General features: G+C 37.8%; 1 protein-coding gene across 2 annotated transcripts in view; it reads left to right on the forward strand.

The window, feature by feature from the left end:
• mfn2 (mitofusin 2) overlaps positions 1–17504 on the forward strand; it is a 52897-nt gene that overhangs the window by 15707 nt on the left and 19686 nt on the right. For both annotated transcript variants that reach the window (XM_067413099.1, XM_067413100.1), the window contains exons 5-10: positions 7640–7764; positions 8106–8214; positions 10187–10294; positions 10537–10690; positions 11380–11447; positions 11533–11654. In XM_067413099.1, the coding sequence (XP_067269200.1) occupies positions 7640–7764; positions 8106–8214; positions 10187–10294; positions 10537–10690; positions 11380–11447; positions 11533–11654 (686 nt within the window). The remainder of the gene's footprint in view (positions 1–7639; positions 7765–8105; positions 8215–10186; positions 10295–10536; positions 10691–11379; positions 11448–11532; positions 11655–17504) is intronic.

Genomic DNA, 17504 nt, shown 5'->3' on the forward strand with positions numbered 1-17504 from the left:
CACCTTCGAAACATCACGGTGCTGAGTATTTTCAAAGCACATCTGAAAACACCTCGTTTCTACACTGGCGTTTACATTGGGTTTCAGAACAATCTTTGCAGGGGTCTGCAGCCTTTTCAAAAGTATCCCTTTTTCGAGGTTCTAAAATGTCAGAGCAGTGTGGAGGCCAAATTTGTAAAAATTATAAAACAGTACTCCAAAAATGTTATATTTTGAATTATTTAAAATTAAGATTTATTAATAAAGGTTGTGTGCAAGCATTTTTTTCGGGGCTGATACCAATGTACAATACTGTACTGTGATACAATACAATATATTGTGCTTCAGTTTTTGTATCATACAGTGTGATCAAATTAGAAAATGAGCAGATGTGGTCTGTGATGAGCAATAAGGCAAAAAGTTGTGTCGTGCTGAATGAAGGTCTCTAGATCTTGGCTGACTGTACATGAGTGCCGGTCTATAATTAGACCCACATGAGTCGGGCCTTTTCCTGCCAGCTGTCACACGTTTTTGTCATTTAGGACTTCTCTCATGACCTTTCCCCTGCATTGATATATTACAGGGCTAAAGGAAACGTGCTCACTATAGCACATTGTTGACTGTAGGAGAAAGACACAATTATACAAATATTTATGGCAAAGTTTTATATATTTTAATTATTGGATTTAAACATTCAGAAATGATACTAATGAAATGTATAGTTTGATATAGTAAAAAACAAAAACTCTTGTCTTGTTCATTTGTACAACAATAGATACAGCATAACTTAAGCTAACAATAGTTTCCATCCACATATTTTTGTGTGAATTTCAGGATACCGCTTAAAATGTGCTCAAATAAATAAATGTTTTATTCAGATCATCCATTTAAAATATGATTCAAACACATTTACCAAATCAATTATTGGATTGGCAACACAATTCATGTGACTTTGCCTCAAAAGATCATGTGGCTGGATAACTGGATTAACCATTTGGACTCCCAGAACTGTCTTGCACTATTGCGTTCCCAAACATCAGGAACGTAGGATAACATGGCAGCGTTTATTATATTGTGTTTAATCTGTGCGGCCTTTTCTTCATCTGTGCATGGCATGAAAATGGTGCTTTATTTGCAATAAAAAAAGCATTATGTTAAATGCTTGCTTTTAACAATTATTGGTTGATACTAATACCCTTTAATTTGAAAATTAGATCCTGATCATGGCCTGGATCATGTTTTAAATCAGCAAAGTTAAAAAAACATACATCAATTTATAGCCTACTAGCTAGTTTATGGCCCCATTATCAAATCATTTTAATGAACATAGACTGGATCTATTTAACATTCAGCAGGCCAACATAAATAGAACAGAACAAGATACATATGAAATAAACAGTGCTTTTTAGGTAGGTTTAACAGTTTTCAACTACAGAAAGAAAGTTAAAATGTTTAATAACACTGCATATTCTTCACTGTATAAATTAAATACATAGGCTCTATATTATTATTACATTGAGACGTAGCTAAAATTGATTTTACAACATAAATATATTTCTGTCACAATTTCTTTGTTAAACTGAACTTTTATTTTGACGAGTTACCGTGAAAACCTTCGAGTTTCTGTGTGTGTTTATGATATGATGATAGATTTTTGTGAATGAAACGGTAAAATGCTCATAAAGTGACTGGAGAAGAGGTTCATGCATTCATGTGCTCATATATTGAGGTGGTGTTAGTGTATGCGAGGTAACGTTAAATGAATTGGGCATCTGCGCCATTTATTCACACAGAAACATGCAGGATTCATATTTAAATAGTCTTTTTGTGGTTTAAAGCAGCACTTGGCAACTTTTGCTCTTGGGGTCCCCCTACAGTTGGGAAAAAATAATGTCCTCAACTACTGTCGTAAGATCTGTCCTCCTACAACAGGGGATGCCATCGCGCGTGCATTTGTTGACATGACAGCCCTGATAGCCCTGAACTAGTGATGCGCGGGTCGTCTCATAACCCGCGGACCCCGTATGTCTATTTAATGGTCGCGGGTGCACGGCGGGTTGTAAAAATATATACATTGGTGCGGGGCGGTCCAAATGACTTCATAAAAGCGTCCCCGCGGGTTGGTGCAGCACTAACAGTTCCCCTGAACACTGCAGGAGGAGTTCACATGCAGGTTTTCTTCTGGCGGCGCGTGTGAAATGTCTTCATCCCAGGTACAGTCAGTGGCATATGTTTCAGCATGTCATATGAATATAATTTCATGGGCTTTATTGTTTTTCAAACGCCAAATAATCACGATGCTCACGTTTACAAGCCAGCGTCATTATAGTAGTCTATTGGTTATCGTTTTACAGAATCTATATGATACTTCAGTTCAGTGTTTGAGTGGTAGGTAATCACCATAACAAGCATGACAGCATCGGTCGGGCACGCCTCCTTCAGCTCACGCCGACGAGCAAACGCTGGTCCAATGTTGATCCTCGTCCTGCCTTTAATCCCATCACTTTTTCGTTTCCTCTTATTGCTTTCCTCCAACAAAACCTTTTCTTTATTATTTGTCTGTGCTGCTTCGGATATATTATCCGACGAACAAAGTTGGGCTTGCACGTCCGAATATAAGGAAGTGTGGGTGTTGGTGGAAGTGACGTATATGCTGTAAAGCAGTCAAATTTTGTAGTTCTTTTTGTTCTCGGGTTACTACCCGAAACCCGAAGTTTAAAAGTACGATTAAAAACGATACAGACCCTGTCAAGCTATGGCAGACGTGTCATTCAACCTATTGTAAGTCGATGTATCATCACAAGAGTCTTGAAAATATATTATGAAGGTTGAAAAGTTACCTAGTGCTGCAATATACACAGACACCAGTATACTGTGATTTGATTTAAGTGTACTGACCTACGTTTTATTTATTCAATGTAAAATTGCCATTTAAAGCCGTAAGTTTAACCCTGCCTGGACTGACAAATACTTGTTTATTTTACCGCCTCAAACACCAAACCGATGTGTTTAATTTGCAATGAGTGCGTTGTAGTACTTAAAGATTACAATGTGTAGAGGCAGCGCGTTGAGAAACACCAGACTTTCCGCACCAATTTTCCCAAAGGGATCTCAAGAGAGGGCTGCAAAAGTGCAGAGTTTGATTGCATCCTACTAGCGGTGTAGTACTACCATTGTTCACAGCTACCGCAGCATCCCTTCATGTTTCCTGGATATTGGCTAAAAAGAAAAGGCCATTCACAGACTCTGAAACCCTGAAGGACTGTATGTTGGCCATCGTGGATGAGGTGCTAAATGACGATTAAATTAAAACGAGCTTGGTATCTGTTGATATCCGCACATAACAAAAACATACCCGTCCGATACCTCAAACATTTGTTGCTGCAGATGTGTAGGAAATGTTGTTAGGAGACCTGATGAAAGCTGATACTATGTCTATAGCAGTAGATGAGTCGACAGACAAACTGATACTGCTCAGTTGTGCATATATGTCCGTGTATTTGATGGCAAATGTTTCAGAGAGGAGCTGTTCGGCCCTACTGCCATTAGAAGGACACACAATTGGTAATATAGTCTTTGGGGAATGTTTTTTTTTTTTTTTTTATAAAGACAATGGTCTGGATATGAAGCTTGTGACAGATTGGGCTCCATCCATTGTTTTATACCCTTTGTGATCAGATCAAATCAGATCAGGTCAAATATGTAGCCTATAGGTCAGTTTTTTTCTTCTTTTATAAGTGGAAAAAATTTGGGGTACCTCAGATTCTGTTTATTTAGCTCTTCTATTGTTTTTTTTATTATTTATTTTTAATGCACTTTTTGCTGTGCAAACTGACAGAAGTTAAAAGAGAAACAATGAATAAACTTTATGTTTTTCAATCAATTTGTGTTGGTTTTAAAATGTGTCATTACGAGCTGCTTCACAGCTGAAATGACTGGTCCAGCTAACGTCTTAGAAAATCTGGCCCAACTGAATTTGTAATTGAATAGTCCTGGTCTACAGTCCTAACTTGGTTATGATGACTTATTGATATAGAACAATAGTCATTAGCTAAATTTAGCCTAATTAGCCTACAGACAATATGAACAGAGCATCTGGATGATAGATGTTTTTGAATGAGTGTGTGTGCGCGCATACACAATGCACTCTTCAGGATGAGGGATGCAGTCGTTCTCTTAATGCTTTTCGCAGTGTCTGAAAGAGGCCATTTCTTTCCTGGCTGACTGCATGTACACACAATGATGACATAAACACATGTAGTCCATCCCAAGAGTGGGCCAGAGGTCATGCAGTTCCCCAAGTCTTGTAGGTTTATTACTTGCGATCCTTCACTCTGTGGTGTATCCATGCAACTAGTGTTGGGTGATATGCTCCATAGTGCAAAAGTGTACTTATTTGATTGTAAATGTACTTGTTTATTTACTAATATATTTAATTAATTAATAACTTGGTTCATAGAAAATGATAATTATCTATCATTTTGCGAGTAGAGATGGATAAAGAAAAATGTCACGTCGCATAGGAAGTATTTTACCCAAAATATGAGCCCATGGATATCACACAGGCGATTTGCAAACCTTGCATGAGAGTTGTGCTGGTGAAGGAGTCTCACACCAAGATCAGTTATTCACTACAGAAAGTAGTCTCTTTCTTTTTGATGGTGACCTAGTTGCCTGTTACTAATTCTATATGTACTAAGTAATAAGAGTAAATTATGCATAATTATAAGTAGAGCCCGACCAATATGGGTTTTTGGGGGCTGATACCGATATTAGGGTGTAAAAAAAGTTAGATACCGATATATCGGCCGATATTCTTTATGTGTATATTATAGTACAGTATCATTCTCAAACTTTTGACTGGTACTGTATATATATATATATATATATTAGAGTATATACATACATTGTACATAAATACAAAAAAACAGTTAAACTAAACTAGATTTTCAAGTACAGAACCCAGAGTTTTAATAGGCCTAGTTTTGTTGATGATAGTTGCCTCTAACCACATGTCGCCTAATGCTAAGACCTATTATAAGCTTTATCTTTTATTGCTGGATGAAGCTTTGTTGGATTTTTGTTTTATTACCCTTGGGTTTTTTCCCCCTTTTCCATTCGTTTGCAACAAGGTGTTCAACACGGACAAACAATGGCAGGAAGTGAAGTAACTTCCCCTGATTTTGCATAAGAGTATAAAAGCAAGAGATTGTTTAGTCGCTACACTGTAAAAAATAGGTTACCCAGTTGCCTTAATTTTAAATTCATTGAAATTATTTTTTTTTAGTTAATACAATGAACATTTTTGAGAATCGACAACCTTTATTCAAATATTATTAAAAAAAATTGTAAGCCTATTGGGTAATTGTGCGTGTTTTATTTGTGATGACGCAGTGAAACATGTCAAATTGTGCTATTTTCATGATATATCTAATTTTTTTATGTGGTGTTCAGATAAAATAATATTTTGAGTTTCTATTTATTGAACCAATTTCATTTATTGTATTAACTAACATTTTTTTATTTCAATAAACAAACTTTTTTTTTACAGTGTACGGTCAGGAATCGTAAGCAATGTTCCGGTTCTGGTTGCAATTTTTACCTAATGATTCCGTTTCTGATGTCATTATTTTAATAAGGACATATAATGCACAATACTCAAACAATCCTTGAATCCTCTGTGAAATGATTTTAACATAACCATAACATCAACCAATTCAACACATTCAAAAAAACTTTATTTTAATTGTAATGGATTTAGGATTTAATAAAAATGTAGTAAAAATAGAGGTAGTCTCTTTAATTCATAAACCTTTAATTAGCAATGTAAATCAATCTTTTTAAATGTATTAACATTAAAAAGATTACAACAAAACAATGAAACATTTTTATTTACTGTATACATTAGGTTACAGGGAGTAATACCCACAGAAGGTTAAAGCAGTAGTTGGCTACTTTTGCTCTTGGGGTCCCCCTACAGTTTGGAAAAAATAATGTCCTCAACTACTGTCGTAAGATCTGTCCTCCTACAACAGGGGATGCCATCGCGCGTGCATTTGTTGACATGACAGCCCTGATAGCCCTGAACTAGTGATGCGCGGGTCGTCTCATAACCCGCGGACCCCGTATGTCTATTTAATGGTCGCGGGTGCGCGGCGGGTTGTAAAAATATATACAGTGGTGCGGGGCGGACCAAATAACTTCATAAAAGTGGCGCCGCGGGTTGGTGCGCACTAACAGTTCCCCTGAACACTGCAAGAGGAGTTCAGAGTTCTTCTGGCGTCGCGTGTGAAATGTCTTCATCCCAGGTACAGTCAGTGGCATGTTTCAGCATGTCATATGAATATAATTTCATGGGTTTTATTTTTTTCAAACGCCAAATAATCACGATGCTCACGTTTACAAGCCACCGTCTTTATAGTAGTCTATTGGTTAGCGTTTTACAGAATCTATCTGATACTTCAGTTCAATGTTTGAGTGGTAGCTCACCGTAACAAGCATGACAGCATCGGTCGGGCACGCCTCCTTCAGCTCACGCCGACGAGCAAACGCTGGTCCAGTGTTGATCCTCGTCCTGCCTTTAATCCCATCACTTTTTTGTTTCCTCTTATTGCTTTCCTCCAACAAAACCTTTTCTTTCTTATTTGTCTGTGCTGCTTTGGACATGACTATATTATCCGACGAACAAAGTTGGGCTCGCACGTCTGAATTTAAGGAAGTGTGGGTGTTGGTGGAAGTGACGTATATGCCGTAAAGCAGTCGAATTTTGTAGTTCTTTTTGTTCTCGGGTTACTACCCGAAGTTTAAAAGTATGATTAAAAACGATACAGACAAATATTGTTACTGTACAATATTTTTGTCATAATTTCAGTTTTTTCCCCATGGAAATCACACGGCTCTTACTAGTTCGCTAGTTATGAATTTCACATGATTCCGGTATTAAAAAAACAAAACCAGAACCGGTTCTAATCCAGAATCCATTGTTATTGCCTCTCAATTCCATTAATCGCCCACAGGACACAAGGTCCAGATAAACAATGACACTCAAAATGACACACTTTGTTAGCATGCCTTGGTTCTGTGAAACACAGCAAAACCAATGTTACTCACATATAAAGCAGAACCAACGCAACCTGAGTGTCCTTTCTCAGGCATTCCAGCTTAGGTCTCTAATATTAACACCTCCTAAAGCTCTTCCCTGATCAAAACCCTAAATTCAGGGATATTCCTCAACCTTTTCTCTTTTGTTATGTCTCTCAGCCATCTCTCTTTCCAGATCTTCAAATCTCACTCTTGTTTAATCTCTCTCTTCCCCTATCATGAGTGTATGCGCTCGGTCCGATCTATTTTCAACAGGGTTTTTTCAGAAATCGCTTACAGCACCTTTAAAATCACCTGTGCTAAAATTATTAAACTATACAGGTGTTGGTCACAAATACGAGCATTCTGGCCCATCCCTAGTAGCTTTATATCTAGAGATCTCTGTTTTAATCAACTAATCTCTGTGCTTGTGACTTCTGCACCGTAAGTCATGTAAAAGAAGTGAGTGAGTGAAATCATGTTTTCCTTGACAGGACCTCAGCATTTCAGTTCATTTTTAGATAGTCTGATTAAAACTATGCTAATGCTAATGTATGTGTGCGCGTGTGTGTGTCGGCAGACGGTGAACCAGTTGGCCCATGCATTACATCAGGATGAGGATTTGGATGCTGGGAGTCTTGTGTGTGTCATGTGGCCTAAAGCAAAGTGTGCATTGCTACGGGATGACCTAGTACTTGTGGACAGGTAAACTGGACAGGAGTGTTGTTTAGCTTTGAGGCCTACTGACATACTGATGATAATTTATTATCAGAAATGTTGTCCTTTAACACTGCATCCAATATATTACTTTTAATTTAAAGGTCTTTAAATTGGTTAAAGATCTTAAACAACACATTGTTTGCATGTACTTTTATTTATTTATTATGTTTGCTTTGCTGGATCCTGTTTTTAATACTAGTATGATGTTTAAGGATGCCAGTCCAGTGGCATCATAAGCCTACTGCATTATGACCAATCTAGTGCATAAGAAGTCACATTAGTAATATCTCTCAGTCTGAAACTTATATCACATCTTCCTTTTCAAGCCCTGGCATCGATGTCACAACAGAGTTGGACAGCTGGATTGACAAATTCTGCCTTGATGCTGACGTTTTTGTGCTGGTGGCCAATTCAGAGTCGACTTTAATGCAAACAGTAAGTTTCATAAGAACTTCAGCTTGTGAGGAACGCTAATTAAATGTGGGAGCAGAGGCTTTTATACAATACTTATAACAATATTGTTATATATTGTATATATTGTTGTAAATATTGTATAAAGCCTATATACAATAAAACATTATTGACACAGATAAAGTGCAGTAGTATTTCCACCGATTGTTGCGATAGTTCACCCTAAAATGAAAATTACCCCATGAGTTACTCACCCTCAAGTCATCCTAGGTTTATATGACATTCTTCTTTCAGACGAATACAATCAGAGTTGTATTAAAAATGTCCTGGTTAATCCAAGCTTTATAATGAGAGTGAATGGCAGCCCAGAATTTGAAGCCTACAAAAGTGCATCCATCCATTATAAAAGTGCTCCACATAGCCCCGGGGGTTAATAAAGGCCTTCTGAAGTGAATTGATGGGTTTGTGTAAGAAAAATATCCATTATATGTAGGGATGCACCGATCATGATTTTACATGGCCGATTCCGATACCGATTTTTTTTCCAAGCAAAGTGGCCGATTCTGATACCGATTTCCGATTTTATTTTATTTTAAGCAACAAACAATAAAGAAAGAAAGTATACATGAACAAGATGTTTATTTGGTATTTAATAGGCCAATTTGGCTTTTGGCCAATGAAAACAAGTTTGCAATCTGAAATTAATAGGAAATTAAATTAGGTTGAACCTATTTAAAAATTAACATTACCTATTAACTTTAACATATGCATATTCTGCAATCCAAACAACACAATCAACACACATTGAACAATCCAATCAAAGAATTAACTTAAATCAGCATTTGTTTTTAAATTCAGTTTAAAGAAAAAAGAAGTCTTTACCAGTTAAATTAAAATAAATGATTAAATTAAATAATTTAAAAAAGTTTATAAATACATTGTTCCAAAAATGTTAAATCATATAATGTTTAGTGCAACGGAAAAAAACAAAGAAAACAAAGATGATACAGCAAATTAATTCAATGTAATTAAGGGAAGGTAAAATAAAAAATAAAATAAAAATGATCATCCTTAACTGATAGTAGGCCTAATTCACTTCAAGTGCATGGGTGTTCTTTTTTACAAACAGAAGCATTTTGGCTCTCACAAGTTAGTCTGTTTCGTTTCTCTTCCAACACGTGAGAAGCTGAGCTGAACAAGTGCTCACTATCTACGCTTGTGCACGGCGCAGAGAGGAGCTCGCGCAACTTCAGCAAGTGCAGGAGAGCGGCTCTTACCGTATTTGTGTGCGCGTACACCAACGGCTGTTTGCTTCTTGGTATCTGTGCTTCAGACAGGTAGCTCTGCATTTCCAGTCCTGCTCGCATATTGCAAAATACTTCCACACAAGTGACGTTCGCGAATGGTTGTAATATAAGCGTATGTGGATTGCGCAAGCGGGCGCACTTCCGGAAAAATCGGCGGAAAGAAAAAAAACCCCAAAGATTTTGGGCCGGTCAACCGGTGCATCCCTAATTATATGTCCATATTATAAAGTAAAATATTTAGCTTCCTTCTGTATTCAGTTTACAAAAAACATTGTAACTGGCATAACATCTGACGTAGCGTAAGCGTTTTGAGCTGTGAGAGGCGTTACACTTTCTGCGTAAGTTGAATACGGAAGGAGGTCTGACGGAAGCTAGATGATTTACTTTATAAAGTTTTGAATATAGATATTTTTCTTACACAAACGCATCAATTCACTTCTAAAGGCCTTTATTAACCCCCCGGAGTCGTGTGGAAATCCTTTATAATGGATGGATGCACTATGGACTTCAAAACAAAAATTCACTCTCATTATAAAGCTTGGAAGGTCCAGGACATTTTTAATATATCTCTGATTGTATTCGTCTGATAGAAGAATGTCATATACACCTGGGATGGCTTGAGGGTCCTTTTTAAGTGCACTTACTGTTGTCATCTTAATAAAATATGGCTTCTCTCTGCCCTCTTAAAGGAAAAATCATTCTTTCACAAAGTGAACGAGCGCCTTTCCAGTCCCAATATCTTCATTCTGAACAACCGCTGGGACGCCTCAGCCAGCGAGCCCGAGTACATGGAAGAGGTATGACACATTCCCTGAGTCTGTTAACACTAAGATGCGTTTTAAACCGTTAGCATCCCTGATATTTAAACCTAATATTGTAAGCATAATTTTGGATTTTTACTGGACTAGGTGAAGTTTTTGTGTCTGTTTTATACATTAAATCAAGCAAACAATTTGGACCTTGCCGTAGCCTTTTTTTGAAACCAAGGTGAATGACACATAGTGTTTTTGCACTCTTTTAATGAAACTATGTTTGTCAGGTGAAACGGCAGCACATGGACCGCTGCACTAGTTTTTTAGTGGACGAGCTGCGGGTGGTGGACCGCACCCAGGCCAGTGATCGGATCTTCTTCGTCTCTGCTAAAGAAGTTCTCCAGGCACGTGTCCAGAAAGCCCAGGGAATGCCTGAAGCAGGTAGATTTGTTACAGCAGGGGTTCCCAAACCCTTTAGACATCAAATAGTTACAATATCAAGTATTTTTGTGTAAATATTTATGATATTTTGATCATTCACACTGGTGTTTTTAAGGAATCCAATAAAATTAAATAATAGTTATAATTATTAGTTTTAACTCAATAAATAATATACAATTTTTAGTTTACACTTTAATAGTTAGTTATAATACTAATATTTATGTTGGTAACTCTTTAAGGCCTATCATACCCCAGCGCAATGCAACGGCAGGTCCGACAATTTTTTTTTGTGCTAGTTTCAATAAAAAGAGCTAATGCACAAGCGTCCATCTCTGCGCCCATGGGCGTAGTGGTCTGAAAACGAGGTGCGTTCAGGTGCGTTGTTGGTGTGTTGCCATTTTGAGGAACTGAAAATGCATAATTGGTTGTGTTTTTTTAAAGCATGCATTAGTAAAATACACCTATTGGCAGGTGCACAACGCGCATACACAACGTGCTAATTACACGCACGCAGAGAAGCACACAAACATTTTGAAAAATAAATTCAAAATAAAAGGATTCCTCTCTGAAGAAGTGTTCAGTCTTTGTAAACATTGTAAACTTTATATGCAAACTCTTATTCGAAAGAGCATGAAAATTCTTCTTTTCCATGATATGACTCCTGAAAGCAATTCTTGTTGGATTTTCAGGTGGTGCCCTGGCTGAAGGTTTTCAAGCAAGAATGTTTGAGTTTCAGAACTTTGAAAGACGTTTTGAGGTGAGTGTTATTGGGTTTTGGAGTGTGATTGGTTTAAATGTGTCCTTGTTGTTTGTCTGACTGTCACATACGTGTATGCTTGCAGGAGTGCATCTCCCAGTCAGCAGTGAAGACTAAGTTTGAGCAGCACACAATGAGAGCCAAGCAGATTTCTGAAGCTCTGCGTCTGATCATGGACTCCGTGCACATTGCAGCTCAAGAGCAGAGGTGCGTGCAAAGGCGTCGTCTTAGCAGTAATCCAACACACTAAACACTGATCCACTGGTGACATTGAAGTTAGCTTAGTGATATAAATAGTCGAGTCCGATTTTGAAATGAGTGTTAATATCCACAACTTACTTGCTTTTTATCTGGCAATATTACTGTAATCGCAATGCTAATTTTGCATTGCTTTTCATGAGCTTTTTACTTAGTCTTTTGATTTCATAAAGATCACATTTCTCTCAGAATAATTTAAAATATCTTTTTTTTGTCCTTTTCTTTTTTTTTTTTCTTTTTTTTTTTAATCAATTGAATGTATTGGTTAAGTTAAATGAAACTGATATTTGTAGGTAAAAATATGTTTTTGATGATATGTTACTTGGGTTGGGTTACCCAACTCTACTTTAAAGGGAGCCGACCGAATTATATCAGTATTGCCGAGTACTGATTCACATTAAATCAATCGGTATCAAAGTTCAGTACCTGAGAATGCATCTGGTGATATAGACTAGTGTCTGTGAATATTTAAACCCAAAAAGACTATTTAAATACGAATCATGTGTGTCTGAATGAATGGCGTAGATGTGTGGTTTAATATACCTTAAACATTCTACTTTTAATTACTATTAATATTTACTAATTTACTAGTAATTACATTACTATTTAAATTGAGAAAAACTACCGTCATACTCAATTCATAAGCCCTATTCGCACGGGACTAGTATTATCTGGGGACCTCTGGTGATTTGTAACAATTGCAGAGAATGTCTATGATCTTAATGCCGTGCGAATCGGCCATGTCTGTAATTTGTAAAGTAAAATTTCCGCTGCAAATTACCTACCATATTTTGCTGAACACCAAGGTCCTGTGATAATAGTAGTCCCGTGCGAATCGGCATCTCTGTGATTTGGCCAGGATCAGGCGAATCGTATATAATTTTAGCAAGGTTTGTTTCCTGTGCTCATTTCTATCTTTATCTTTCACGAAGAATGGAGGCTGCATTCATAATACGCACCGTTATGAATTCCCCTGCGGCCGTACGGATTACTTTCACTTTAGAATAAGTACCAATTTGGGAGCAAACTCATTAAATTGTGTGTTTAATATTAATATTAATACTATTAATACTAATGAAAAACATAACAGAACAGTAGTATTATATATTATATTATCAGTAGTATTAGTAAGTAGTGAAATACGTTTTCTATTGTTTATCATGCCATGGGCAGTGTCTGAACTTTGATCACCCGTTGTATGTTTAGATCGCATCGCAGTGCGCTAGTGTAATGTACAAGAATAGCAAGCACAGCGCACCTGCAGCATAGCTAAACTGACTCCTCTTCAGTAACTTCTTAATCATCTGATCCTTCATCTTTGGGTGAAATAATCCATTATATGATTGTTTAGGGCACTGACATTAAAGCCCTGCATTTATGCCCGAGCCCGACGGGCCCCGACTTTTTTACGCCCCTCGGGCCGGGCTTCGGGCCAATTTTCATGTCATACCTAAAACGCGGGCCGGGCTTCGGGCCTTTTTATAGGCTTCTCCTTCGTTTTTTATATTTATTTTATCAATTAAAAGGAACAATGAGTTCTGCGCTGGTGGAAACAACACGAGACCATAGCTAACGCAACTGTTAAGATGGCTCGCACAGTGTTCAGATCATAGGTTCAGAGTCCGCGCCAGCAGCAGCGCGCGTTTCTTCAGCACGGAGACACACTGCAAGCGTGGTGTGAGCATGGCGTTTCTGTTGCGTGTCATCCGCGGGGCGTCTGGTGCTATTAATGTACAGGGAAGCCCTATACTTCATGTTAAATATAAATATATTGCCTATTGATACAGCAAAGACAACTTCGGCAGTAGCCGGCCCATGCCATATCCATGGTATTGACGGCAAAAGGCTACAGAATAATTCGTTCTGTATTGACTGGTTTAATATTTCAAAATCGATAATTAGGCTATGTTGTCTTTTATTATTACAATTAGGCCTATCTGCATTTATGTTAACCTACAGACTTTCAAACATTATGTCATTATGTGTCACAATGTGTTATGGGCTATATGTTGTAGTCCGATAGATATGATGGTGCTGCAACACGCATCGCCGCAAATGACTAATGCAAGCCAACGCAAATGGCCGTAAATGAAACTTAAAATAAGTCTAAGATAGTCAAAAACACCATCATCTTCAATAAAAATGAATGAGATGAATGAGATCATTATCTTACCAGTGCGTCGCGCTCTCTTATGTGGTATTTGAATCTGAAATAAGCTGCTGAATAAAATGCATCTTAATCTTTTGCTTCCGTTGCTGTAAACTCCGTTAAATGAGCATATACCCCGGGAATTGAAGATGGGATTTATATTCATTTGCGTAGGTGTAAGGTAGGCTATAAGACAACCTGCATGTGCTTTTTTCATTTTATTTGTTTAGCTCCGTTTGCGAGAGCCGCGAGCAGAATCAGCCTGCCTCAGCTCGTCAAAAATGCCTTTTAGGCTACTGGTGGTAATATTTGGCGAAATTAACTAACATTGTGATGCTTGAAGTGTTTTATGGATTTTATTATAGGCAAGACAAGTCAAGAGTTGATTTGAGAGACTAAATTAATTAAATATGCGGTTAACTCACTGTCGGCCGCTGGCCGCTTTTGGTCGTCACTTAAAAAAATTAAAACTTTAATTTAACAAACAAAAAAATGCTCTAAACATTTTTCTAAATTAACGTAATAAAGAAACGAAACGAAAAATAACTACTTTGACATTAAAAACAAAACAGAACTATTTTAATGGCTGCAACAATGTTAAAAAAAAAAAAAAAAAAAAAAAAACGGGCTCCAGTCGGACTCGGGCCGAGAATTTTGATAAGCTGTCGGACACGGGCCGGGCTAGGGCCTCAGCGTCTCGGGCCCGGGCCGGGCTAGGGCCTAGATTTGAGGCCCGTGCAGGGCTCTAACTGACATCACCAGGATTAAGCAGATTGAGGCGAACGAGATCATAAAAGCGATCAGTTACTTCAGCCTGTGTTGTTCTCTTGTCCGAGTCCGCCATCTCACAATACGATAATGTAGTATTAAATAAAAAACTTTGCGTGACGTAGTTTACGTATGACTGACTGGAAATGTACTTTGATACACCTTTATTGTTCATGTAATGTGGTTTATTTTGATGGATGAACTGTCTTTGTGGTGTTAAAAGAGTGAAAACTATGGCCGTTTTTTTCCCCTGCACCTAAGCCGCTGGGCGTGTGAAAACATTAGAGAAAGACACAGTCTTTACAGCTTGCCACTATAAATTGCTATTTTTCTGCACTAAACAAGTGAATTTTGCCAAGATATTTTTAGAAATGATAGACAAGATGTTATAGAAAAATAATTTTATGAAAACCCAATTTTGACAAAATATTGACTTTCAACCTATTCTTTGACCTAGCTGAAAACGTTCCAGCGCGACATCCGACGGGTTTTCCCAGATCGTATCTACTGTTCAAATCAAGATAAACTTAAGATAAACTGTAGTTCAAATACTGTCTATCAGCTAGAATTCTGACCCTCAAAGACCTGTTAGTCTGCCTTTAAAATGTCCACCTCCACTCCATTTATTATCCTTAATTAGATGCACCTGTATCAGGTTGTTAGCTGAATAAAGACACCCGTCTACCCCATACAATCAGTAAGAATCCAACTACTAACATGGCCACCTCCACTCCATTTATTATACTTAATTAGATGCACCTGTATCAGGTTGTTAGCTGAATAAAGACACCCGTCTACCCCATACAATCAGTAAGAATCCAACTACTAACATGGCCAAGACCAAAGAGCTGTCCAAAGACACTAGAGACAAAATTGTACATCTCCACAAGGCTGGAAAGGGCTACGGGGAAATTGCCAAGCAGCTTAGTGAATAAAAGGTCCACTGTTGGAGCAATCATTAGAAAATGGAAGAAGCTAAACATGACTGTCAGTCTCCCTTGGACTGGGGCTCCATGCAAGATCTCACCTCGTGGGGTCTCAATGATCCTAAGAAAGGTGAGAAATCAACCCAGAACTACACGGGAGGAGCTGGTCAATGACCTGAAAAGAGCTGGGACCACTGTTTCCAAGGTTACTGTTTGAAATCATGCATGGCACGGAAGGTTCCCCTGCTTAAACCAGCACATGTCTAGGCCCGTCTTAAGTTTGCCAATGACCATTTAGATGATCCAGAGGAGTCATGGGAGAAAGTCATATGGTCAGATGAGACCAAAATAGAACTTTTTGGTCATAATTCCACTAAACGTGTTTGGAGGAAGAAGAATGATGAGTACCATCCCAAGAACACCAGCTCTTTACAATAGCTCTCTCCACACTTTTTTCACACACTACTGCTTTTGTCATCCCATTTGGCCAAATCCTCACTTGTGTGACTCTCAAGGGGGCGTGTCTGAGGAACGTGGCTGTTCAGCTCCCATTCATTGGTAATGTAATGTGCCGTTATAGTCAGGTAGCTTTGTGTAGACCTTAACGTCCAGCCGTCTGTTGTCAGAGCAACCGCTGTTGCTTTGGTCATTTGGTTCTCTATTTGGGCTTTTGTTTTTTAGTACAAAGCAGGAATTACTGGCTGAAATGGGCTCGCGAAGGAACATTTGTGTGAAACGGGCGTAAGGTCTCATATCCGCAGCTATAAATGTCTTGTCATTTGAATAAGTTGGAAATGTCTGTCTAAATGATGCGGGGATAGTTTGTGGGATAGTTTGTGGCTGTTTCTTCTTTTTATCGTCTTGTTGTCGGCGTAAATGAGTTGATTGACATGAATTATTCCCGCAGCTGTACCATCATGTAGCAAATACGACATACCGTTGTTTTTTAATCCATCACTCTTGCCAACACCATCATAGTTTACAGAGAATCCAAAGTTCACCAACACACCAGACCCGTTGGTTATTGGAGGATCTTCTATTTCTGGTCTGTTGAACACAATAGCCATTTTGCAATGAGCATTCAGCGTGTACTGAGTAAGCGAGCACCTGACTGAGCAGCCTAAAACATTTTTGTTTTTTTCTCTTAGGCGGTGTCAGGGGCATTGCCTGTTACGTCGTTTTGGTTATTGGGCTTCCTTGTTGAACGCTTAATATTTTATTTCACACACTTTTTTTCCCAAATTTAAATATTTGCGGCTTGCATAGAGTGTGAATAACCCCCGACTATTCCACAGTATAAATGGGCACCATATCTTTTGCAGTATACAGTATACATATCAAAAGGTTTATGAATTGATATGCAGATAACTTTTATTAACAACAGTAATGTGCAAAAGAAGTATAGGGAAAATTTAAATGTTATGCTCTTATTAAATATAGATTAGCATTGTTTTGGTCTCACACTGAACTGACCGACAGCTTCAGTGATTATTAAAGGAGCTCTTTACTTGTTTTCTGTGTAATTTAGTCACAATTTGAAGAAAAGTTTTTCCTGAGACTTTGTGACTTTGTACTTTTCTCCATACATTAGGGAGTGGAAATCGCTAATAAATCAATAAGTGCTCTTCTGCTGGTTATAGTGGTGGGCATTTATCTTTTTTAAATAAAAATGCTACAAAATGGATTACACATTTAAAAAAACATTTCACTATTTCTTTCACAAGACCCCCTTTAAACTTTTAGTTTTACAAACCATCACATTAAAAATAACATTACAATCGGATATCTAGAGCTTTGAAGTGCTGGAAATAAGTGTGAAGCTCTTGAAAACCATTGGAAAGTGCTTGAATTTCAATCTCAAAAGGTTGTACGAATCCTGAGATAAATAATGACAACAACAACATTAAATCCATGTGGTTTTACTACAGTAAATCATGGTGAATGTTGGTGATTTGT

The sequence above is a fragment of the Pseudorasbora parva genome, chromosome 13 (genome assembly GCF_024679245.1).
Source record: "Pseudorasbora parva isolate DD20220531a chromosome 13, ASM2467924v1, whole genome shotgun sequence".
Classification (NCBI taxonomy): domain Eukaryota; kingdom Metazoa; phylum Chordata; class Actinopteri; order Cypriniformes; family Gobionidae; genus Pseudorasbora; species Pseudorasbora parva.